The sequence below is a fragment of the Sinocyclocheilus grahami genome, unplaced genomic scaffold, assembly GCF_001515645.1.
Source record: "Sinocyclocheilus grahami isolate Dianchi unplaced genomic scaffold, SAMN03320097.WGS_v1.1 scaffold129.1, whole genome shotgun sequence".
Lineage (NCBI taxonomy): Eukaryota > Metazoa > Chordata > Actinopteri > Cypriniformes > Cyprinidae > Sinocyclocheilus > Sinocyclocheilus grahami.
Genome location: NW_015505308.1, coordinates 634,943 through 661,025, shown reverse-complemented (window position 1 = coordinate 661,025; position 26,083 = coordinate 634,943). Strand labels below are relative to the sequence as shown.

General features: G+C 32.2%; 1 protein-coding gene across 2 annotated transcripts in view; it reads left to right on the top strand.

Annotated features, from left to right (window-relative positions):
- Positions 1-413: 413 nt before the first annotated feature.
- LOC107590523 (oxysterol-binding protein-related protein 8) overlaps positions 414-26,083 on the top strand; it is a 35,834-nt gene continuing 10,164 nt past the window's right edge. For both annotated transcript variants that reach the window (XM_016279296.1, XM_016279295.1), the window contains exons 1-13: positions 414-985; positions 11,850-11,920; positions 15,287-15,367; positions 15,496-15,597; positions 17,055-17,258; positions 18,323-18,407; positions 18,488-18,647; positions 19,843-20,068; positions 20,247-20,431; positions 21,644-21,725; positions 21,811-21,909; positions 21,990-22,086; positions 22,168-22,266. In XM_016279296.1, coding sequence (XP_016134782.1) covers positions 838-985; positions 11,850-11,920; positions 15,287-15,367; positions 15,496-15,597; positions 17,055-17,258; positions 18,323-18,407; positions 18,488-18,647; positions 19,843-20,068; positions 20,247-20,431; positions 21,644-21,725; positions 21,811-21,909; positions 21,990-22,086; positions 22,168-22,266 — 1,639 coding nt within the window. In that variant the 5' untranslated portion in view covers positions 414-837. The remainder of the gene's footprint in view (positions 986-11,849; positions 11,921-15,286; positions 15,368-15,495; positions 15,598-17,054; positions 17,259-18,322; positions 18,408-18,487; positions 18,648-19,842; positions 20,069-20,246; positions 20,432-21,643; positions 21,726-21,810; positions 21,910-21,989; positions 22,087-22,167; positions 22,267-26,083) is intronic.

Below are 26,083 nucleotides of genomic sequence, written 5' to 3'. Positions count from 1 at the left end.
TATATATATATATATATATATATATATATATATATATACACACACACACACACACAATAGTAATATACATAGTGCTATTAAGAATACTAATACAAATTGTGCATAATAATAATATATATTATTTTATTCATATTATTATTGTTATTTATATTAGTATTATATTTATTCATATTATGTATAGCTGTTATTGTTATGATTAAAGAATTGTGTGTTTATATATATATATGTATTAGAATATATTTTTTAAAAATTATTTTGTTTATGAAAAATATGAGTTATATATATTACTGTTATTAGTATTTTATTCTATTTTTATTTTATGTTAGAGAGATAGAGAGAGAGTATAATTTTTTAAATAATAAAACTAAAATATATAAACCCAAATTAAATATGTATTAGAATTTTTTTTTTAAATATAAGTCAGACACGTTTTTGAGATTCACCACAAACATCATGCAATCAGATCAGAATAAAACTGGGGGAAAAAACATGAGTTACAGGTGTCTAGTGACATCGCAGCTTGAAGCTTTTTTTTCCCCCACTGATGGTCAGTGGCGTCCAAGAATGAGATCCGCGGCTCTCTCTCTCTCTCTCTCTCTCTCTGTCACACACACAGCCGCTCTAGAGCGAGAGGGAGGAGCTGCAGTGAGTAACAGTGAGGGAGCGTGAGTGTATCTTCAGAGCGCTCGGTCAGCTGTAGTACTAGCAGCAGTGGAGTATGTGTGTAGAGCAGAGCTGAATGTGTTTGTGTGTGTGTGTGTGTGGTGACTACCGAATTACCGCCGCAGCCCCTCAGCCTCGCCCTCTTCAGGGTGAGGCCACCCTACAGCCGTCCTCATGATGAAGCAAGACGGGATTCTGGGCCGCCGCCGGTTCTCCACCTGTGGAGGAACCATCTCGGGCCGGCCGCCCCATCCCGACGGACGCAAACTCATACGCAACGCCTCGTTTGGGGGCTACAACGAGCTGTCCGTCTGCTTGCCAGGTGGGTCCATCTCGGGAAACTTCTACGTGTTTTATTTGTTTGGCAGATAGTTTCGATCAATGCCAGTGCCAGGATGAGCAACTGGGTCTTAAATGGTGGACGTAGCAGCAGTCTATTAAAGTTTTATTGTTTTGGCAGCTTGCTGTCAACTGAACGTGTGCATTTGACTCTGGACTGCTCTCCAAACTAAAGTGCATCCATTAATCGACCGCATCTGTTATTCATTGCATCACAGTTTTTTGAGTGTGTGATGTATTACATTCATTTCAACCTTCAATAAAACGTTGTGCTATTAAATGCACATCTTTCTGTAGTCAGCACTGGGGATGGGAATCATAAGGAATTTAACTATTGTGATTTCGGTTCTACTTAAAGTCTTCATTATTCATTTAAAAATTAAAGAAAAATGTATCCTTACTAAATACTCTGCAATATAGTAAACAAAAATGTACTTGTTTTGTTTAGTGTATTGTTGAGTATATAGTTAGTATAAACTGTTTGTTAATTATTTGTTATTAAAAGAATAATTAAACATTAAAGCAGAACCAAAATCTCAATAGTAAATACTATTAAGAAAAACAATGCATTTTTGTTTTTTATTAATAATATTATTATATGTATAGTAATAATAATATAGAATGTTTATAAAAATATTTTATGTTTAAATAATTGAAGAATAATTTATCCTATCCTTTTTTTAGTAAATAATGTTAATTTAAAAATGTATATAAAATGTATACATTTGTTACTGGTATTATGTAAATTTTTCAAATGTATTATTATTTATTAATATATCCATAAAATGTAATAATATACATTTTAATTTATAATATTATTATATGAATATTTATTATTAATAATATATCTATAAACATATAGTAATATATTTTTTATTACAAATATTAATACAAATATATTAAATGTATTAAATTTGTACTGGTTTTATGTTTTTTATACATAATATTATTATATGAATATTTATTATTAATAATAATATATCTGTATGATTACAATTTTGGTTCCACTTAACGCCTTCAATATTATTTAAATAATTAAGGAATAATTTATCCTAAATATATATCTATAATATACTAAAAACAAAAATATAAAAACAAAAACAAAAAAATGTTTGGTAATATATTTTATAATATATTTTTTATATATAATGAATTAATATTTGTTTAATAATAATAATAACTTTTTATTTAATTATATTTTATTAAATGTTTTTTGAATTTATTGTAATAATTTTGGTAATTGCACCTACAAGTCCTAATAAATTCAGTCTTAATAAGTTTTATGATTTAGTAATGTACATAATAATGGTTCCGTTTATCTGAAGTTTCTTGTTTGAATCGGTCCTGAGACTGATTTGTGACTATATAAATATAAATTGTCTTTATATTTATAGATATTTTACTACTGTGTTCTGTCTACATCGGCAGAAGAATAATGTTCAAGAACCAAATCATTCGGTTCCAGTGTTTTTAAAAAAATGTAAATGGTTCCAAAGAAGAACCAGTTCTCATTTCCATAGTTCTCTGAAACCTCATTTGGTGGGAAATTAATCATACGGGTCGAAATAGCATAAATCAGGACTGTTTTTGCTTTGTCGTCTACTCAAGGTCTTTAGCTCGAGCTGTTGAGCAGGACGCAGATGTTGCTGCTGCAAGTATTGAGTAGTTTCAGCTCTCACAGTGAATCTGACTCATGTCAGTGCGGCCTGCGCTCCATTTATCCCTCATGATTATGATTTGAAGAAGAGAGGGATGCATGAAATGCTCTTATTCAGGCACGCTGCACTCTGGATGTACTGACACTGGCAGATGCTAGTCTTCCTTTAGAATGCTTCAGGGATAGTGTTTTTATTTTAAAATTCATGTCTGTATGCTTACCCGGCATTTTCATTATCATTATCCTTTTTTTAGCATTTTAATGGAGTCCACTGAGCAGAGATTAGCTAATGGACCCAGAGTACATTGCATTCGTGCAAATCTTATCTGCGCGTCACGTTCACCTGTGTGAAAATCAGCGGGGTTCGCTCAGAGGGTAATGGCTTTGATTTAATACTGTCACTCAGATCCAGCTTCATGTGTCATTATAGTGGATAAAGATGCAGAGCTCAACAGAGATCATTTATTTTTCTCATTCATTTTCCCATAAGCATAACTAAACTGACTGCTTCAGAAGTACATCACTTTTTTTTTTTTTACGTAAAATGTTTGCAGAATGAATCAACTTAATTTAGTAGGATTTCAGGTGATTCAGATGGGTTTTTGTGTTTTTATTGCAGCCTACTGAAAATAAATTATTTAGGCCTAAATGTAAGATTTTATATTTGGATTGCATAAAAAAATATCCATTTGGATTACACAGTTTTAACATAAATAATAAATAATAAACTTAATGTAATGCACATTTGTCAGTCATAAAACAGTAAGATTTCTGTAATATTACTAAAAACGGAATATATTTTAAATACACATTAAAAAGGTTTATTTATTTATCATCAATATTTTTTTTTGTTTTAATAAATAATATTAAATTATATTTAATAAATTGTAACTATTTGAATATTGATATATTTTAACTAGTGCTGTCAAACGATTAATCGCGATTAATCGCATCCAAAATAAAAGTTTTTGTTTACATAATCTGTGTATACTGTGTACATTTATAAAGTATATATAAATACAAACACATGCATGCATATATTTAAGAAAAATATATTATGTTTATATATTAAATATATTTATATATAAAATATAAGAATATAAATGCATATACATGTAAATATTTTCAAAATATATACTGTACGTGTGTGTATTTGTATATACATAATAAATATACACAGTACACACATATTATATAAACAAAAACTTTTATTTTGGATGCGATTAATCGTTTTGAAAGCACTGATTTTAACGGTTTATATTTTTTAACTGAATAAATGTAATTGTTTTCACAATTAACATATTTACGCAGATTTTATTACATTTAAAAAAAAAAGTAAATTAATGCATTTTTTAATAAAAAAATTAATAATAAAATGTTTGGTTTTGTATTTATTATTATTATTATCATTTATTTATTAAAAAATTTTTTTTTGCCTTTTCTTCGCTGTTTCTTAAATCTTAAATATAGTCCTATTTTTCTTTTTTCTTTTGAATGTCTATTTTGCTACAGCTACATTATGTTAGAAGATCTTTGCAACTTTCGTAATGTTTTTCAGAGTGAAAGGTATTAGGCAGGGCTTCATTTTTATCCATCGCAATTTGATTGGATGGCGAAAAGTGTCCTTGATGACATCATCTAACAAGAAAAGTTGTTTAATAGGTGGATCAAGTAATTATATGCTGTTGAAAGGTTACTTTTTGTTTTGTTTTATTTGAATAACATGCACAATAACACCAGAAATATGTTTTTGTCAGATTCACTTCAAATGGATCAATAGCTACTTTCTCCTATAGCCTACATAACCAATAATCATCTTTTTTTAATGAAGTTAAACTAAGTTGACAGATGCAATTGCTAAACCTCAGAGTGCTTGATTTGTCTTAAAAGGTTCTTCCATTTTCACCGAAATTTTTACTTCCGGAACAAGTTGAGCTTTATTATCCCACAGATTGATTTTTCAGCGCGCCGCTCCGGATCTGCACTTTACTGTATGAGCTGGCAGATCAGCACGGATGTGTGACTATTAATATACAGCGTGCTCAAAAGCACAGGTGCATTTCCCGTCTTGACACCTGTGTGCTGACCGGATGACTCGCAGTAATACTCCATTTATCTTTGTGCTGCAAGGACGTGGTGTTTTTGCTTTGTTCTGCATTAATGAGGTTGTGATGCTCACATTGTCAAGTGTAGAGGGTGAAAACCTGAGTTTTAACTTTGTGCTGTGCTAAAAATCCTTTACCTAATTTGGTGTTCCTGGTCAAAAATGACTAGCCTTTTAAAAATTGCTTGTAAATATCTTTTTATGCTAGATTATAAACAAATCTAGGGTTCAGTCTTTTTGTCAGCTTGTTTTCTTTCAGTTAGCACAGGTTTTCAGATTTCCTTCTGGATCGGGTTGATCGTAGGCCTCATTGGTCTGAGCTCATGCACTTCAGTTTTTAATTGGAAAAATTACATTATTTTTGCATAATTTTGGCAATATCCCCTCAAAACTGAGGTGCTTGAGCTCATATTTTGTAATAATATAGCATAATGAGTTTTGTTTTTTGTTTTTTTATAGGCCGGCCATTTTTGACCAACACCACAAGTGTAGCAAGGTGTAAAAGTATAGAATATTTTTAGAATATTGCATAATAATAATAATAATTATTATTATTATATGTGCATTTAGAATATATCAATATGATTTTAGAATATTGCATAATAATAATAATAATAATAATAAAAAGAATAATATTTATTATTATTATTTAATATAAGAATTATTTACTTAACAATTACATTTTTTTTAATGATTACACAACCAAACTACTATTATGAATATTTAGTAATAACAAAAATAACATTACAAAATAATAACAATACTAATAATTATTATTATTATATAAAAAACAATAATTATATTGAATTTCATTATATTATGATGAAAATCAATATTGTTGTTGTTATTATTAAAATATTACAGTGATAACAATTATTAGACTACAACAAAAAATTGCAATATGAATATTATAGTTGTTGTTTTTGTTATCATTGAATATTCATTATGCAAGTTTTCGTTGTAGTACAATAATTTTTATTATTTTTATATTTGTAATATTTTTATTTATAATAATAATCTTTGTGTTACACTACAAATGTAACAGGGTGGGGGAAAAAAGTCCCAAAAAAGTAAAAAAATTAGTTGTTATACTCTGTGTCAACAATGTCGGTAGGTTTTAGTCCAATGCAATGATATAAACTAACATTTTGAAGCACAGAAAACCTGAACACAACATTTTAAGTAGGGATGCACCGATATGAAAATTTTGGCCGATACCGATATGGTGGCCGATATATCGTGCATCCCTAATTTTAAGTCTGTAGAATCACTCATATGTGGCACGTCTGTCATATGAAGTGTTAAACAGATAGTTAGTCTGTTTCTAGATGATGGTCTCTGTCCTTCAGATGGACTGAAGCTTGCGAGGGCGGTCGGGGTGGAATTACACCCGTCTCTGCTGGTTTGCCGTAGTCAAGGACGCTGCAGGAGTGTGGAAATATCTGACACGTCACTCTCTCACTGCAGACAAACACAAATTCACACGGAAACATGCTGCACAAGCATTCATGCACAATGCTTTCATGCATTTGAAGGGTTCGATCTTCATGTTGGGGTCCTGATCACCCTCTCTGGGTTGTTTTCGCTTACATTATTCAAATATAATACAGACATACGGGAGTCAGCGTTGTTCAGCAGATGGCAGTGATAGTTTTATCTGTGCTTGGACTCTCTGTCTGTCTGTCGGTCTGCAGGCACGTGTGCTGAATGTTTGATAAGCAGGTGAATGTCTGCAGAGCTGCTGTCTGACAAAGATCTGTCAGTGCTTTTCAGTTTCAGATTTTCTGTGTAGATCCAGTCCAAGCCATCTCTTCTCTGTCTCCACCCCTCTCCCTCTCTCTCTCTCTCTCTCTCTCTCTCTCTCTCTCTCTCTGTGTGTCTCAGTTCTGGCTAATAATCAGTCTGACTGTGAGGTCCTGCTTTATGAGTGGATTATTACTCATGCAGTGTTAGGGCTTATTAAACACACACACACACAGATGTCTCCTCTCGCTCCTCGTGGAGTGAGCTGTCGTCTTGCTGTGTTCCTGTAGCTCGGCGCTAAATGTCTGTGTTATGACAACAATTACAGATCAACTAGACTCAGACTCTGGGATGAGTTAGTGGATGTTAAAATGCGTAAATCCCAGTTTAATATGCAGAGACAACTATAACACATATAAAAAACATTTCAAATATATATATATCACCTGAAAAGTGTAAACACTTTGACTCTGTGGTAATTTCAAAATATTGCTTGATAATGAATTTTTCTTTAATGATTTTTATTTAATATTGTAATATATCTATTTATAATAAAGCAATTATTGTTGTTGTAATGTTGTTGTGTAAATGAAAACACCACAATAATAAAATAATTAGACTACAACAAAAAAAATTATTATTGTTATTATTAAATACAGTTTTTTTGTTGTAGTCTAATGATTTTTATAATTGCAATATTTTTATTAAAAGTTTTTATTAAAACTGTATTATTATTATTATTATTATTATTATTATAAATAAAATATCACAATAATAATAATCATTCAATTACAACAAAAATAATCATAATAATAGTTGTTAATATTATTATTAAATATTGACAAATATTTGACTTTTTTTGTAGTCTAATGATTTTTATAGTCATTTAAAAATGTGGAATAAAATGAATTATTGATCCGTTCTTCATATCTGTAATCAGAACAATTAAAACTAATTTATTTTGGTCATAAAAAACTGTATTTTAGACTTTTATCAAAAGGGCAATTTATTATTTGTTAATGCAATGCAAACGTATTGAGTTTTAGGGATGTGTTTTATGAATAAATCTAAACTGACAGGACAGAGGAATTTAAAGGTCGCTCATGCTTATTGTTTGTTTGGTTTTTTAAGGACAGACTTGAGGTCGGAGACTAGATATCCAGAGACTGATAAAGTGTGTGTGTGTGTGTGTGTGTGTGTGTGTGTGTCCACTTTAATCAGTAGGATAGTTTTTCCAGTTCCAGTAGATTGTGAAGTAAAACTACATCCTGACACACATGAGCCTGTTGTTAAATGAAAGCATGGTTAATGCAGATTTATGCGACGCAGAATAGGTGGCTAATATGCTAATAGACGAGTTATGCTGATGCTCTCATCAGGTTGAGGACGTGTGGATTTTTCTGCGTATGATTAACATGTTGAAGAGCTCTTGGAGTGGCTTGTTTTTCCGAGATGAACACAATGATTGGCCCGGTTTGCGGAGGAGAAACAGGAAACAATAGACTTGATTACCCGATCGATGGGTCGTCATTTGCATCCGCAGCAGCTCGCCTGATCCAAAAACATCAGGTGAGACTATAATGCTATAATCTTGAGGCTTGATGCAGATGCTGGAGAGCTTGAAAACAGTCCCATTCTGTCAGTAAAAAGCACAATTTTCCTTTATTAAAGCCTCTTGCGTGACTCATATAGCAGGAAAGAGTTGTCAGTATTTGTGCTCTGAGATCATCTGTATGTAATATATCTATATAAAAAGTACTATAAAGTTAGTAAAATAAAATTTTTAGCAGATACACTGAAAAAATTAAGTGTAGAGTAAACAATTTTTGCTCAGAAATGGCTAGTAAATTTCACAAAAATTACAAAGAAACGGCAAATAACACGCAAATAATTTTAAAGTGAAAAGACTGAAATAGTATTTTCTTTTAAAACACTCCTTCAAAAAATCTTTTTTTACGGTGTATACACATTTAAAATGTTGCAGTCTTTCTCTTCAGGGGAAAACACACCAAAAATATTGCTGTTTTTACATCCTCTGCAGGGGCGTATGCATATTTTTGTCCAATAAAGCTGCTTTCTGGACTGGGAATGTCTTTAAATAACAAATAGCACTTTATAAAAAGGTTTGCGATTCATCCTGTCCAATCTTAGATAAGTCAGAATGTCAGTAGACCAACATAGGACAGAAAACTGCATTTATTAAGTTATTTTATGGTGTCTTCAATCATAATTTCTTTTAACTTGTCAACTTTTTTCTTCCACTTTAGCCCAACAAAGCCGAGACATTGACTCCGTCAAGTATAGAGATGTTATATAAAGTGACAGTTGTGCTATAGTTGTCTGAGAAACGAACTAGTCTTGACAGACTCATTGACGCATCGTCCTTGGCTTTATCTTATGAATCTGTTTTTTGATAACGATGAAGGGTTATACTTTCCTCAGGGTCACACATCCATTGACCTGTCACCATCTAAACTAAAACTCAAACCATGAAAACATTGAGTTACTTGAAATAAAATAAACATGAACTGAAAAACAGTGAAGATGGTTATATTTATAGCCCAGCAGTGTTATTTTAGTATTTATTAATATTTTGAATTTTTGAACCTGAAAAACTTTGCAATTGCAATTATTTTTATTAACATTAACGTTAGTACGTTTAATGAATCTTTTATAGAACTGTGTGTACAATATCTTGTCTATTTTTATATTTTACAAGGTTTTAAGTTTGTTTAATTTATATAATGTTGGTTTTTATTGTACTTTTTTTATTATATTGTTGCATGTTTAATCGGTATGTGATATGGCAATAACTCATTTTAAATACAACCAACCAAAAACTTTAAACCAAAAACATAAAACTATATAAATTATATTTTTTCGAAATATATTTAAATAACCTATATTTAAAAAAACAAAAACAAACACACAGCAAAATTACAAAAAATGTAACTAAAATTAATAAAATTAAAATTAAAACTAATTAAAAATATTAATAAAAACTATATTATGCTAAAATAGCACTGCAACACACACTTGTGCACAAATAAGTCAAAAACTCTAGTACACATCAGCACATACATCATAAGCATGATTTATGCGGTTTACACCTGTTATTTTCAGGTGATGTTTAGAAGCTGTGTGTGTGTGTGTGTGTGTTTTCCTCTTCACGGCATTCAGAAGTGTTGATACAGCCATCACACAGATATTTTTTTATGGTCGCGGGACTGAAATAATCACAGATTCTGCTTTAGCTGAAATCAGGCTCGGCTCTTGAAATATGTGGCCTCTTGGAGTTATGATTGATGATCAGCTGAATTTCACTGATCTCATTGTTAGAACTGTCCGGTGCTGCAGATTTGCCTTATGCAACATCAAGAAGATCAGGCCCTTTCTATCAGAACATGCTACACAACTCCTTGTTCAAGCTCTTGTTCTGTCCAGGCTGGACTATTGCAATGCTCTCTTGGCAGGTCTTCCAGCCACTTCTATCAAACCTCTACAATTAATCCAGAATGCTGCTGCAAGATTAGTCTTTAACAAGCCGAAAAGAGCGCATGTCACACCTCTGTTCATCAATTTGCACTGGCTACCATTAGCTGCTTGCATTAAAATTCAAGGCATTGATGTTTGCCTACAAAACAAGCACCGACTCTGCACCACTTTACCTAAAATCATTGCTTCAGAGTTATGTGCCTTCTAGAAGCTTGCGTTCTGCGAGTGAACGGCGCATTATAGTGCCGTCCTAAAGGCTAAAAACACATCTCTTCCATCTACACTTGATCCTCTAACTCTAGCACTCTCTATTCTATTTCTATTCTATCTACTTGTTTTCTTTTTATTGATTAAAAATAAAACAATAGCGTTGTCTATTCTTTTCCTATTCTATCTACTTTTAATTATTATAAAAGATAATAATAACTTGACCCTGTAACAGAAGCTCTATCTACTTTTTATTCATTCTATTTATTATAAAAAATTAAAATAAAAAAATCCTTGATATGTGTAGTGCGTTAGACTTAGAGGGACTTGTCACAGCACTTATATTATATTGTTGCTCTGTTGTTGGTTTTGATTGCTTCTATTGTCCTCACTTGTAAGTCGCTTTGGATAAAAGCATCTGCTAAATGACTAAATGTAAATGGATACAGGTCTGGGATCAGATTTTATACCTGAGTGCAGCTGAATATGGAGCAGGTGAAGCTGATAAAATACTGAAATGTCTCTGAAAATGCCACCGTTTACCAAAATAAATAAATAAATTTCTCATGGGAATTATTGTATATAGTCATTGAAGTATTACTGTTATTATAATTATTTTAAATGTTATTATTCTTGAGTTTGCCTTGAATATAGCATTTGATGTGGATATTGTATTAAATGCTAAATAAATAAACCACTATTCATAAGTGTAAGCTGAAAACATATAGCATTTTCTGGCTTCTTGTTTATTAGCAACATATAACCAATCTCTCTTAGACTTGTCGGTGGTGTTGAGACTTGTGAGATTTCACTGGTGTCGGTATCATGAAAATCCTACATGTATATTTGTGTGTATATGCATATTATCACTAATATTTGTTTCTAATATTTCTTTTTATTGCATCATAACATAACATGACTTATATTCAACCTTATTTGGTGATGAATATTACACAGGAAAAAAAACAGGACGAACAAAACTGAGGTTTTTATATTTTTATTTAATATTTCTATATGCACAGCAGTGTTATTTTATTACCATTGAGATACTATTATAGTTTTTACTAATATTTTGAATCAGTTTTTTATTTATTTTACATTTTAATTTTATTTAAAGTTTTAGTAATATAGTTTTGTTGTAATTTTTATCAGTTTTTTTTTTTTAAATATTAATGTTTATAGTTTTTATTTTATTTCATTTTTTGTTTTAGTCATTTTAGTACTTCAAATTAAACTAAAATGAAAATGAGAAATATTGCATTGGCAACTAGCTGGAATAAAATGTTTTATTGCTATTTAGTATTATTATTATGTTGTTTTAGTTAAATAGAATAACCCTGAGACATATAGACATATTTATAAAAAATAAAAATGACCAAAAAACACAAAGTTATTAACACTTTAACTAAAATGGAAATGGAAAATAAAAACTAATTCAAAATAGAAAGTAAAACTATAATAGTATATTAATGATACCAAAATAACACTGAAACACATAATTGTGTACTTCTAAGTCAAAACATTTATGCACATACATTATAAACATGAAGATTTGTGCTGTTTACACCTGTTATTTTTTTAGATGATTGTGAAATATCAGCCTAACCGGTTGAGTTGAATCACAATGTCTTGTTTTTGCAGGTTTTGATCGTGGCAAAGACGAAATCCTGCCTCTGAAAGAAGACTCCTCACACTCCATATCCAAGAGCAAGGTAAACTCCCTACCCATGATCCTCTGGGGCTGGAATTGGATCGGTACGGGTCTTCAGCCCGTGTTTATTAATTATACATAGTCAGGAGCGTCTCAGAGGTGACGGGACAGCAGGGGGACGGGCGTTGATTAGCAGCATGTCAGAAATAACCCTAGAGAAGTCTCCGTTAACATCCCACATTCGCTAATGTGATCAAATGCATCGTAGCATTGAAGCCGTTAGTCTAGACCAGATAAGACTAGATTTGTGAACACACATAAATGCTAAATCAGTGCATCACAGGTTAGCTTGAGTCACTCTGGTGGGTTTTAGATGTCGTAGACGTGCCACCACATCCAGACGGACCATTAAGAGACGCACTCGAAATCCAGAATAAATCCCAGAGCCGTCAGACACGAGCGTCAGAGAGGACTTAACAGAGATCCTTCAGACCCTTTCAAAGGGCTAATTAACCCATGTTCACATAAAGATATTTCACCTAATCGGCTTTGAAAAGCTTCGGGGTGAAATTAAAAGACCGGTCCAAAATTAAGCTTAGACCCACCTGGAAGGTGAACTGATTAAATGTTCTGACTGTGAGTGCTTCATTAGTTATAAAACTGTATTTTGCATTATATTGTATTTTGTGTTATGATTAATATTTATTTCAAGTAATGAAAATGTTTTTTACGGTTTTAATTTTATTTCAGTTTTAAGTATAATGATCCTGAAAGTAATTTTACTGTGTTTATCATTTTTATTATTTTTATAAATATATCTACATTGTTTTTATTCATTTTTAATTCATTTTTTAATTGAAATTGAAAAATGTTGTAGCTGAATATAGCTGAAATAAGTTTAATTAATATCTATTATTAATCATGTTTAATATTTTATTGATTATTTATTTATTTTTATTTAATATGTATATAACTGAAATAAAAGTTAATATTTAGTTTATTTCAAGTAACAGAATTTTTTTAATGATTTTAATTTTATTTTCAGTTTTAACAGTGATAGATAGATAGATAGATAGATAGTTATTGGCTTACAATAACTCTACTGGAGCGATGCGTAATCATATTCAATACAGGCATGTAGGCTTAAGCTTAGAGATTAGCCAAAGCCAGCAAATGTCAATCACGTCATTCACTACAACCCGTCGCTGCTGTGATCCCGTCCACGCCGTCTATTCCTCTAATGAACACCTACTTTGGTGGTGGTGTGGGATGTCCAGGCGCTTTCCGAAATTCTGTTGGCTTGCTTTTCGTTATCTCTGCGTGCCTGCGACTTCAATTCCTACCGAGTGTGTTTTTTCAAGTGCAGGAATTGTTAATCTCCTCAGGTCCTGTCTTTCTTTTTGTTCGTTTTGTTTTTAGATGAACATGTATAGCCTACATGATGAAGTATGTTTTTAAAAGCCGTTTTAATGCTATTCCTTGATCAAATTTCCTATTGGTTTTGACTTGTGTTTTAATATGTTGGTCCGTTAACATCCCACATTCGCTAATGTGATCAAATGCATCGTAGCATTGAAGCCGTTAGTCTAGACCAGATAAGACTAGATTTGTGAACACACATAAATGCTAAATCAGTGCATCACAGGTTAGCTTGAGTCACTCTGGTGGGTTTTAGATGTCGTAGACGTGCCACCACATCCAGACGGACCATTAAGAGACGCACTCGAAATCCAGAATAAATCCCAGAGCCGTCAGACACGAGCGTCAGAGAGGACTTAACAGAGATCCTTCAGACCCTTTCAAAGGGCTAATTAACCCATGTTCACATAAAGATATTTCACCTAATCGGCTTTGAAAAGCTTCGGGGTGAAATTAAAAGACCGGTCCAAAATTAAGCTTAGACCCACCTGGAAGGTGAACTGATTAAATGTTCTGACTGTGAGTGCTTCATTAGTTATAAAACTGTATTTTGCATTATATTGTATTTTGTGTTATGATTAATATTTATTTCAAGTAATGAAAATGTTTTTTACGGTTTTAATTTTATTTCAGTTTTAAGTATAATGATCCTGAAAGTAATTTTACTGTGTTTATCATTTTTATTATTTTTATAAATATATCTACATTGTTTTTATTCATTTTTAATTCATTTTTTAATTGAAATTGAAAAATGTTGTAGCTGAATATAGCTGAAATAAGTTTAATTAATATCTATTATTAATCATGTTTAATATTTTATTGATTATTTATTTATTTTTATTTAATATGTATATAACTGAAATAAAAGTTAATATTTAGTTTATTTCAAGTAACAGAATTTTTTTAATGATTTTAATTTTATTTTCAGTTTTAACAGTGATAGATAGATAGATAGATAGATAGTTATTGGCTTACAATAACTCTACTGGAGCGATGCGTAATCATATTCAATACAGGCATGTAGGCTTAAGCTTAGAGATTAGCCAAAGCCAGCAAATGTCAATCACGTCATTCACTACAACCCGTCGCTGCTGTGATCCCGTCCACGCCGTCTATTCCTCTAATGAACACCTACTTTGGTGGTGGTGTGGGATGTCCAGGCGCTTTCCGAAATTCTGTTGGCTTGCTTTTCGTTATCTCTGCGTGCCTGCGACTTCAATTCCTACCGAGTGTGTTTTTTCAAGTGCAGGAATTGTTAATCTCCTCAGGTCCTGTCTTTCTTTTTGTTCGTTTTGTTTTTAGATGAACATGTATAGCCTACATGATGAAGTATGTTTTTAAAAGCCGTTTTAATGCTATTCCTTGATCAAATTTCCTATTGGTTTTGACTTGTGTTTTAATATGTTGGCTAACGTTATATGAAGATGAAGAATTCTGTGATTGATTTTTCGAGGCAAGCGTACGGCATAATTGTGACCTATTTTTTGCGGAATACATTGAGGGATTTGACAGTATGATTCATAGATTAAGTATTTCAAATGTAGGCTATTATATACACACACGCAAAAAGTTGTTTTTTTTCTTACCATCTTTTGGGGGTTTCTTGCTTTTAGACTAGTCGACTAGTCAGATACAAAGCGAGGCAAGCGTACGGCATAATTGTGACCTATTTTTTGCGGAATACATTGAGGGATTTGACAGTATGATTCATAGATTAAGTATTTCAAATGTAGGCTATTATATACACACACGCAAAAAGTTGTTTTTTTTCTTACCATCTTTTGGGGGTTTCTTGCTTTTAGACTAGTCGACTAGTCAGATACAAAACTTCAGTTTAAACGACAGTCAAATTAGTCGTCGTACACATCCCTAGTGTGTGTGTATATAAATAATTTGTATATATGTATGGATTATGCCACATTAATTTAGGCCAGCCTAATGCACAGTTCATAATATCATAATGTCCATCATGCCGTGTAAATTACTAACATTTATGTTGGTTTTGCAGTCGGAAACAAAGCTCTATAATGGCTCAGATAAGGATGTATCGGCGTCTGGAAACAAGCTTACTAAGAAGGAGTCACTCAAGGTACAGCCATACTCATTAATGACACACTGATCAATACAGACTTTCAGTGCATTTTTTTATTTATGCATGCTGATTACTAATGATAATAATGACTAATAATGTGATGTTTTGCGTGCATGTCTATTCAGGTGCAAAAGAAGAACTACAGGGAAGAGAAGAAACGTGCCACTAAAGAGCTGCTGAGCACCATCACTGATCCGTCTGTCATCGTCATGGCCGACTGGCTCAAGGTTTGCTCTTAAAATGTGTTTATTCTTGTAGGCCATTTTCATACTGGAGTCTTTGGTGTGGCTTAACTTACACAACCCTCTATAATGAGAGTAAATCACTCACACATGCAACTAAATCTTCACTCTGGGCGACTAAATGATGTCTATCGTTAGCCATTGGCTAATAAATTCTTAGATTTTACTCGCCAGTGTGTGTGTTAGAGGCTAAGTGTAAGTTAAGCACAGATATATTTTCACTCTGACTTGAGTGTTTCAGAGTTTCACTCTCCATCAAGCGATCTGTGCGCAGCGCACCCGTATTTGACGCACTGTAAACTCTAGTGTGAAGACACACGACTCGCCGTCGCTTTGCTGATAGCGCTGTGTTTCTCACACACACGCAAAGACTGAGAGAGAGCGAGTGAGAGAGTCTTACAGAATCGATGTGCTACATGTAAATGATATTCTTTGTTGTATTCTTCTGTAAAAATAACAGTTCATTTAGAATTATTCAGCTTTTAAGAACAAGCTGAAGATATGCAGGTTTCTCCGGTAGTGGGCGGAGCTAATGCGCAAACGGCAATCTCATTGGCTGGCACTCACCAATTACCGTCCCTGTTTTGATGTCAGCAAATCAGTTTGAGCGAACGCAGACAACGTGATTAATATTCATGAACCCAGCAGCTTATTAATCCGTAGTGCATTTTATATTGTTATTAGAAGTAGAGTAGTAGTTTTATTTTTTTACAGAAACACTACATGACCAACAATATCTGAAGCACCACCACCAGTCCTAAGTTCAGCTAAAATGACAAAAAATGCTTTCATACATGATTACCAAGTTTTAGTTCTAATTGCTAAAGTTCTATCATTAAATAATGATTAATTATCATAATATCATAATATAATGCTTGACTGGCTGATGTTAAGAGTGTGCTTTCAGATATTTAAAAAGCTGTGCCATTTTACAAACATAAGCTTTATATATATATATATTGTGTGTCTATCTGGCGAGTAAACTAAAAAATGTACTAGCCAATGGCGATTCTATTGCCACGGTGTGTGTAGAGAGTTGTTACAGAACACTTTTTTATGGTGCAAAATCTTGTTTTAGTAATGCATATTGTATAATGCTTTTAATGCACATCTCTGCATAACTGGTCTCAAACATTTTTCATTCTTCATAGAATCTCTCGCAATGCATCCACAGCAGACGGATGCATTAAATTTTGGTAGTAAATCCAACGGGACAAAAGCATGATTAAAAAGTGAATATCATTTTTCATTTTGCCATCTTCCTGCAGGGGTAAACAACCCATGTTAATAATCACAGTAATGCTCACATTGCTGATAGTATGTGAAAAAAGACCTGCAGGGTCAGGAGGAAAGGAGGTTAAATTGATCATAGCTTTGGATCACACAATCAAACCATATGAGAAAACGTCCAGTCGTTTATGAGTCAGTTTTATCTCCTTCAGATCCGTGGCACGCTGAAGAGCTGGACCAAGCTGTGGTGTGTGCTGAAGCCAGGTGTCCTGCTCATCTATAAGACCAATAAGAATGGTCAGTGGGTTGGGACCGTCCTGCTCAACGCCTGTGAGCTCATCGAGAGACCCTCCAAGAAGGACGGCTTCTGCTTCAAGCTCTTCCACCCGCTCGAACAGTCCATCTGGGCCGTCAAGGTGCATGAGAAAACTCAGCGAGAGCCATTCAGATTAAGATGAACATTATTGGAGTCGCATTGTTATGCTTTTGGGGTTCTAATTATTCAAAGTTCTAAAAGATGTCTTAGATGCATAATAAAAAAAAATTATATAATGTGTGTATATTTAATAAATAAAAGCATATATATTGAATGTAATGTTAAAAAATATTATAGAAATATTAGACATTTAATATTTTAAAACACACTACCATTTGAGAAACGTTTAGGGTCTATAAGAAGTCTCTTCCGCTCACCAATGCTGCATTTATTTGATCAAAAATACAGTAAAAACAGTAATATTGTGAAATATTATTACAATTTTAAATAACTATTTTCTGTGTGAATATATAGTAAAATGTAATTTATTTCTGTGATCAAAGCTGAATTTTCAGCATCATTACTCCAGTCTTCAGTGTCACATGATCCTGCTGATTTGCTGCTCAAGAAACATTTATGATTATTATCAATGTTGGCTGTTTTTTTCTTTTTAGAAGCTTACTTTTTTTTCAGGATTCTTTGGAAGGAATTGAATAGAAAGTATAAAAGAATATATTTTAAATTGTTTTTAATGTTTTTTAAATGTTTTTAATATTTAATATTTTTATATTAACATGTATTTATTATAATAAAACTATTTACAATTTTTAATATTTTTTGGAAACTAATTTTTTTGTCAGGATTCTTTAGAAAGAATTTGATAGAGGGTTCAAAAGAAGAACTTTATTTGAATTATTATTAGTATTATTATTATTTGAATTTTTGGTAACATTATAAATGTCACTTTTGTTCAATTTAATGCCTACTCACTGAATAAAAGTATTAATTTCTTTATTAAAACAGATATTGAACAGTGTGTATATAACATTTTATATATTTAAAACTATAAAACAATGTAAAAAATTTAATAAAACAATAAAATAAAAAAGAAAGCAAGTATGTATAATATGGGCTCTTGTTATATTCATTAAATTTCTTATAATCCTTTATTAATGTAAAAAGTTATTTGGATAGTTGGATGAAGTGTTTATGTTTGTGTCTCAGGGTCCTAAAGGAGAAGCCGTTGGCTCCATCACTCAGCCGTTACCCAGCAGCCACCTAATCTTCAGAGCTGCTTCAGAATCAGATGGTGAGACACACAGATTTACAGAACAAAGCTGTATGTTACTGCAGCACCAGTCTTTATAACACACTGCATCGTGTGTGTAGGCCGCTGTTGGATGGACGCTCTTGAGCTGGCTCTGAAATGCTCGAGTTTGCTGAAGCGAACGATGATCCGAGAGGGCAAAGAGGAGACGACGCAGACCGCAGAGCACTCGCACATCAACTTCTACAGTCTGCTGAGGGCACACAACATGCAGGGCTTTCAGTGAGACACGCACATTAACACAGCCAGCTGTCATCTTACTGGCTCTTTAGATGAATATTTAATTCAGCGTTGATAAAAGGTGACACTTGCATGTTCATTTTTAATGTCGGACGTTCAGCGGCTGAGTGCCGTGACATTTCCTTTAAATCTTAAGTGAGAGTTCAGTCTTGGCTAATACAATAGTACTTTTTATTTTATGGCACATGACCAGTAACAGAAATGACTTAATTTTCAATGCACATTTACAATTAAGTGCATTAACGTCCACTTTTTTGGCTAAATTGTTTGTTTTTCCCGTTTATTTTCCCATAGGGATTTAAAAAACGTCTTCATAAACGCATTATAAGCCATGAACCAAAACAAGCAGCTACGAGTTTAATCACAACATCACAAACTTTGATTTGAAACAGAATATTTTTGAAAATTGGACAAAACTACTGAAAGTTGAAATAATGTGAACCGATGGCTTCAACAAAAGCATATACCATTACAAATAATTTCGTTAAAAATCAATATCTCTACTTTGGAAGTAAAAAAATCTCTTTAAAAAAATTAAGTGTTTAAAAAATATATTTTTTATTATTTATATTACATTTTTATGATTATATTTGTATATTTATTGAAATTTAATTGTATGTAATTTATATAAAAATAATTTTAATATGTTAAAATAATGAAGTGAATGGGTGGCTTCAACAAAAGCATATGCCATTAAAAACCAATCTCACTATTTGGAAGTTTTTATTTCCAACACTATACATTTTCTTTAAAAAATTAAGTGTTTTTAAAAAAATTATTACATTTTTTGTATTTATATTGAAATTGTATATTTATATAAATATACAAAATATAACATTTTTATAGTTAAGGATTACAAATTAAATTAACCAAACATGATAAAATCACTGCAACTAAATAATAATAAATGAATTTATTATCATTTATTTTTATTTATTTATTTATAATAATAATAATAATAATCACTTTAATAAACAATTTGTCCACATAAAAGCGTAAAGGCAAAATAAGACATCAAGACATCAAACCTGATTTTAGCTTGTTTTATATTGTGAACTGATTGTTTCACTCTGTATGCATATATTGACCGAAACTGAAGTAGTTGAAGCACCACTAGTCACCGATTAATGCAAGTCCTGTGTTTGCATATTAACTGAGAGTTTGTGTGATCCGTCAGGTTTAACGACAGCGATCAGTTTAAGGATCCGGACCTGTACTCGGATAAATCGGACCGTGAGAACGAGCAGGAGCAGGAGGAGTGGGAGAACGAGGTGATGGAGAAAAGTGAAGAGAGCGACAGCGACACGTCAGAGCGACAGGAAGACTCGTACATCGACCTCGATCCCAACGAGACGCTGCGGGAAACGTCGTACATCGAGCAGAGCCACGAGGAGCTGGGAGAGGTGCGTGTGTGATGCAATCCCTCAACTAAATGATGATAATGGCATGCACAGATGCTAACACAATATTCAGACGGCTATTTTTACAGCAGACAGCTGGGAGATGAACAGTAAGTCTGTGGTGGATATGACACAATCTGTTCATTCAAGCTGTGTGTGTGTGTGTGTGTGTGTGTTTCAGGCAGGCGAAGAGTCTCAAACGGAGACGGTATCAGAGGAGAATAAATCTCTGATCTGGACTCTACTAAAGCAGGTTCGGCCCGGCATGGACCTGTCCAAAGTCGTGCTTCCCACCTTCATCCTGGAGCCACGATCCTTCCTGGACAAACTGTCCGATTACTACTATCACGCGGACTTCCTGTCCGCGTAAGATAACACACAGACACAGGGATGCTCCGATTATTCAGATGCTCCTTTATGTTCACAAATAACAAAAGGAAAACTACTAAAAATCCTCATTGAAATAAAGCTGAAATAATATACAAAATTTTGATGAAACTTAAAGTAGAAAACAAAACGAAAATTAGAACTGAAATAAATTAAAGTTGAAGTTCTAGTTATTACTGAAATAAACTGAAATACAAATAAATTAAAGCTAAATATAAATTATAAAATGGCATAAAAATGACAAAAGAACATCATAGAATTATTAAAGCTTAAACTAAAAATAAAAATATGACAATGAAAATATAAAAATAAAAGCTAACTACTATAATGGTATATAAATAATGAACTAAATGACATTGGAAAGGAGCATGGAATTGCTGTCTCTGTTTTACAAATCAGTCCCTTATTTGGGACTATAAAATGTGTAAAAAACATAATTTATCAAAAAAATCGAATTATTTAACAAAAATATATTTTATAAAAAATTGTTTTAATTATTTTATTTTTTGTTTATATTAAAATTTTATATTAATTTTGTTTAATTTATTTACATTAAATTAATTATATGTAATTTATTTAAAAATAATTTTATCATAGTTATGGATTAAAAATGAAGTGGACCAAACATGGTAAAATCACTGTAACTAAATAATATTAAATTAGATGGATTACATTTATTTATAATAATAATAAACAAATTGTCCACATAGTAATAAACATAATAAACAAATCGTCAGTGTAAAGTCAAATTAAAATGTCAAAATCAATGTTATTTTAGTATTATTGAAATACTGTTATAGTTTTTGTTAATATTTTGAATTAGATTTTTATTGATGTTTTCACACTAATTTTAGTTAAAGTTTTTGTATTTTTTGTGATTTTAGTTTTCTTTTTTTAAATATGTCTATATAATATTTATTACTTTTGATTTATTATTATTAGTTTATTTAGTTTTAGTAATTTTAGTAACTTAAACCAAACGAAAATGAGAATTTGTTTATTTTTTTATTTAATTAATTCTTTAATTAATTTATTTTTTCAAGTAAAGAATTTTTTTAATGTTTTTAGTGTTATTTAGCAATAATAACCCTGGTAAAAAATAATAATAATAATACACATAACAACATCGAATCAGATTTTAGCTTGTTTTAAAGTAACTTTACTGTAATTGTGTTTTGTTAATCTTATCAGAGCGGCGGTGGAGGAAAACGCTTATAACCGTATGAAGAAAGTGGTCAAATGGTACATTTCTGGATTCTACAAGAAGCCAAAGGTAAAGGCTCATTCACTAATAGACCTTTCAGACATCTCGAATCTGTCATTTTCCATCATATTTTCATTATTTTTGTCACTGACAGGGTTTGAAGAAACCGTACAACCCCATTATTGGAGAAACATTTCGCTGTTTATGGATCCACAGCAAAACCAACAGCAAAACCTTCTACATCGCAGAACAGGTGAAGCAGCAAAATTGACTTTAATTCCACTCAGTGTCTACCGAGCCTCACACCAACATAAAGTGTCTGTCCTCCTCCAGGTATCCCATCATCCTCCGGTTTCAGCCTTTTACGTCAGCAACAGGAAGGATGGCTTTTGTCTCAGCGGTAGCATCCTGGCCAAGTCCAAGTTTTACGGTAAGACAGAAGATGCGCTACGATAAATCTCGTCATTTTGTATAACACGTCTGAGTGCGAGTTTGTTGGCGTGTTTCTCAGGAAACTCTCTGTCGGCCATCTTGGACGGTGAAGCCAGGCTGTCGTTTCTGAACAGAGGAGAGGATTATGTGATGAACATGCCCTATGCCCACTGCAAAGGTCTGTTTTTCTCACACACACACACACAAACAAACACGCGTGAGCACAGCTAACACCCCAGACTCTATATATCTGAATACAGTCCTCATACCTCGCGACTAACACCCGTCCCCTGTGCTGTCTTCTGTAGAGACACATCTAGGCATGTTTACATGTGTAGTAACTGATTTGGCCTCGTTTACATATATGTGTGCAGTATCCAGTCTAGAGTTTTCATTTAGTTAGCATATGACAGTTTGGTAACACTTTTTTTTTTTTTATAGCAATTGAAACATTATTGCATTATATAACACTTAACAGATGATTAGTGAATGTACAAATTAAATATTTTACTTAAATGTGCATGTATATATGTATTCATGTCCATATGTATGTGTGTATATATACATGTGTCTATTAGTGTTGTCACGGTACCAAAATTTCAGTATTCGGTTCCAATATCAGTGAAAATCCATGGTTCTCGGTACCAATTTCGGTACCAAAGCAAAACACAAAAACATGCTAATTAAACAACATTTTTATTAATAACGTTAAACAAAAATTAAATGTACAAAACCAACGCCATTCTTTATACTTATTTAAAATTGTTTCAAGTTTTTCCACAAGTAATAAAAGTATGAAAAAAGTAAACAAGTTTCACCCAAAAGTTTAGTCATATTTCTGCTGCCACTGAAGAACATCTGTAAACTGTTGTCTGTTTTAGGGTTTGCTGGTGTGTTTCAGGATCTTCCTCAGTCTGCAGCTGTAAAAGGAAAATATAATATACTTAAGTAAAGCAATGGGCTGAGTCTGACCAAATGCAACATTAGATCATTGACACCAGCTAAAATATAACTTTTCAGGAAATAACAAACCTCAGCTTTTATAATAAATTTAGATAAGATTACAAATATTAAGTGTATATCAAATAGATGCAAACTGTAGTATTAAAAACACTTTACAATAAGATTTTATTTGTTAGATAACATGACCTGACCATAAACAATAGTTATATGTCAATTATTCTTCTTTGGGTTAATTTCAAAGTTCAAAAATATATTGTTCACTCACTGTAAGATGTTACTAGATCTAACTCACATTAGAAAACATCAAGTCATTGTACAGTAAAGTCTATACAGGAGATAAAATTTGACTGTACTTTTATTTAATCCAAACTGTGTTCATATTTAATTTTAAAGGGCTTTTAAAACCTGCTAGAGATATTCAGCCAAGAATTACAACTAACTAACTAAAAAAAACAAACAAAAAAACAACTTTTTCTGACGGACTGATATGACATAAACACTGTTAACCATACATTTGTACATTCTCTAACACGCCTACTTTAGTTACACAGTTAATTTAAAAGCCTCTGGTGTGTAAAAATAGTAAATACCATTATGTCCTCCTGTTTTTTACAGTAATAAAAGTTATAAGAGCATTAAATAGTTAACAAAGAAATCATTTTGAACAAAATGAACAAAATTCATTCTAATGCTCATTATATTAGTGTTAGCTGCACTTATGCTAATGATTAACTATGTATTCGCTAACGGGCAATGTTTATTTCAGTCCGAAATTCAAATTAAAATATGGAATAATATTCATTACAGAAGCTCTAAATATTAAAAATGTAATTGAAACTTACCTGCTTGAACTTGATCGGGGTGTTTTGTTAGTTTAATGTGTTTCCTCCTCTTGAGGTCGCCACTGCTTTTATGAAGAGGTTGCCAGGTTTTCACAACAAAACCCGCCCAATCGCGTTTCGAGGGGGTCCCCTGTTAAAAATCACGTTCTGAGGATAAAATATGCATGTTTTGGCGGGGTTCCCCTGGTACAATTCGCATTCCAGGGGCTAAATATCACATTAGTGGGGTCGTTTTTCAACCCGCAGACATGAAAAACAACCCGCAGCAACAGTGTTAAAGCAGCCCAATTCCGCGGGAAAACCGCGGACTTGGCAAAACTGGAAGAGAATAGCTTTCGGATAGCGCATGAAGAACCGGGTTGACCGGGTACTCGGTACCACCGGTACTTAAAACAACCTGGTACCATAACGTTTTCATTTTTTTAGTACCGACTTGGTACCGAAATACCGGGTCTTTTGACAACACTAGTGTCTATGTATATATGATGTGTGTTTTACTGTATTATTTATATCATCATATGTAATACAATTGTAAGTATATGCATATATATTTTATAAGATATGTATTGTGTTTTCACCTTTATATATACCTTTATATTTATACATATTTTATATATATATATATATATAAGACGGTGGTAATATCATTGGGTTCCTATTGGTCAGTAGAGGAGCTTAGCTTAGCCTGACAGTTAGCCTGCTTGAGACCAGGTTAGTTTCCCAGCATAAGTTGCCACCAGTGTTAATTTTGACAGCAAATTTTTATTTAGTTTTGACTAAAATGCCATTTAGTTTTAGTCATATTTTAGTCATCTGAATTGTTTTTAGTTTTAGTAATAGCAACTAAATTAGGCTGCTGTCCCTTTAAAACAGAATGCACGGATGCAATGAATGCAATGTACTGATACACGTTTTCCCTACTGTTTACGTTCACTTAAGACATAAGTCAACTATGTTTACGTGAATACTCGTCAAAAGGGACAGTTGGACATCATTTTGTGTGTAATTCTCCGTTCATGCGACTCGAGAGAGTATTTGTGCGCTGTGAGATGCGCTTTCTGTGTGTGCTTCAGTGTCTGCGCTCAGAAAACTGGACCGAAATGAGTTCTCTCTTGCATCGTCAGATTTATCTATATGTCTGTTCTTCTCTTACTCCCACATATTGACATTTTTGAACGTTTTATGCGACGTGCAGCAAGTGTATGTTAGCTTATGTCCCGCCGGTTCATATGTACGCATCTAACCTCCGAACCACGCAGCAGATTCGTTCTGAAATTTAATGAATTTCTTCCCAAATCGTCCCTCCCTAACATTTTCGTCTCGTTTTTATTAGTTGACGAAAATGTCAATAGATTTACGTCATAGTTTTTTGTCATTCAAAAATATTTTTATTTTGTTATCGTCTCGTTGTCGTCTGTGAAAAAATGTTGTTGACGAAAATTATTCGTCAACGAAATTAACACTGGTTGCCACAGTGACTAAGCTTGATCTAGGCCTATGTTAAATTTGCTTTATGGAACCAAAGCATTTGACAATGAGTCAGACTAACTGAAATAAGCCTGGCTTATTTGGTTAACTTGTTTTATGAAACAGGCCTCGAGGCATTAAAAGTGATCATATTTTCTCCATTGCATCGAATCGCATTGTGCTGAATCGAATCGAATCAAAATCAGATCGCACTGCATCGTAACGGGTGAATCGTATCGCATCGCATAGGTAGCTGCTTCATATGTGTATTTAATGTATCGTATCGTTGGCTATGCATCGAGATGCATATCGTATCGGCCTCAGTCATGAGATGCACATCCCTAATATATATATATATGTCATGTATATTTATAAACATATATAAATGATTAATAATTATTAATTATTTTATATGATACATTTATTATTAAATTATTGAATGTTTAATTATATTACTATATATTTATAATTTAATAATTAAATAATATTTGTAATATAAATATTTATTTAATTGTTGTATATGTTAAATAATTCTAATGTGTATATATACTGTATATATTACAGTTGTAAATGTACATATAAAATTAATGTTTTATATTAATGTATAATTGTTATATATTATATATTAATATTTAATTGTCATATATACTACAATTGTAAATATATTTTGTGTGTGTGTATATATATATATATTTTTATATATATATATATATATATATATAT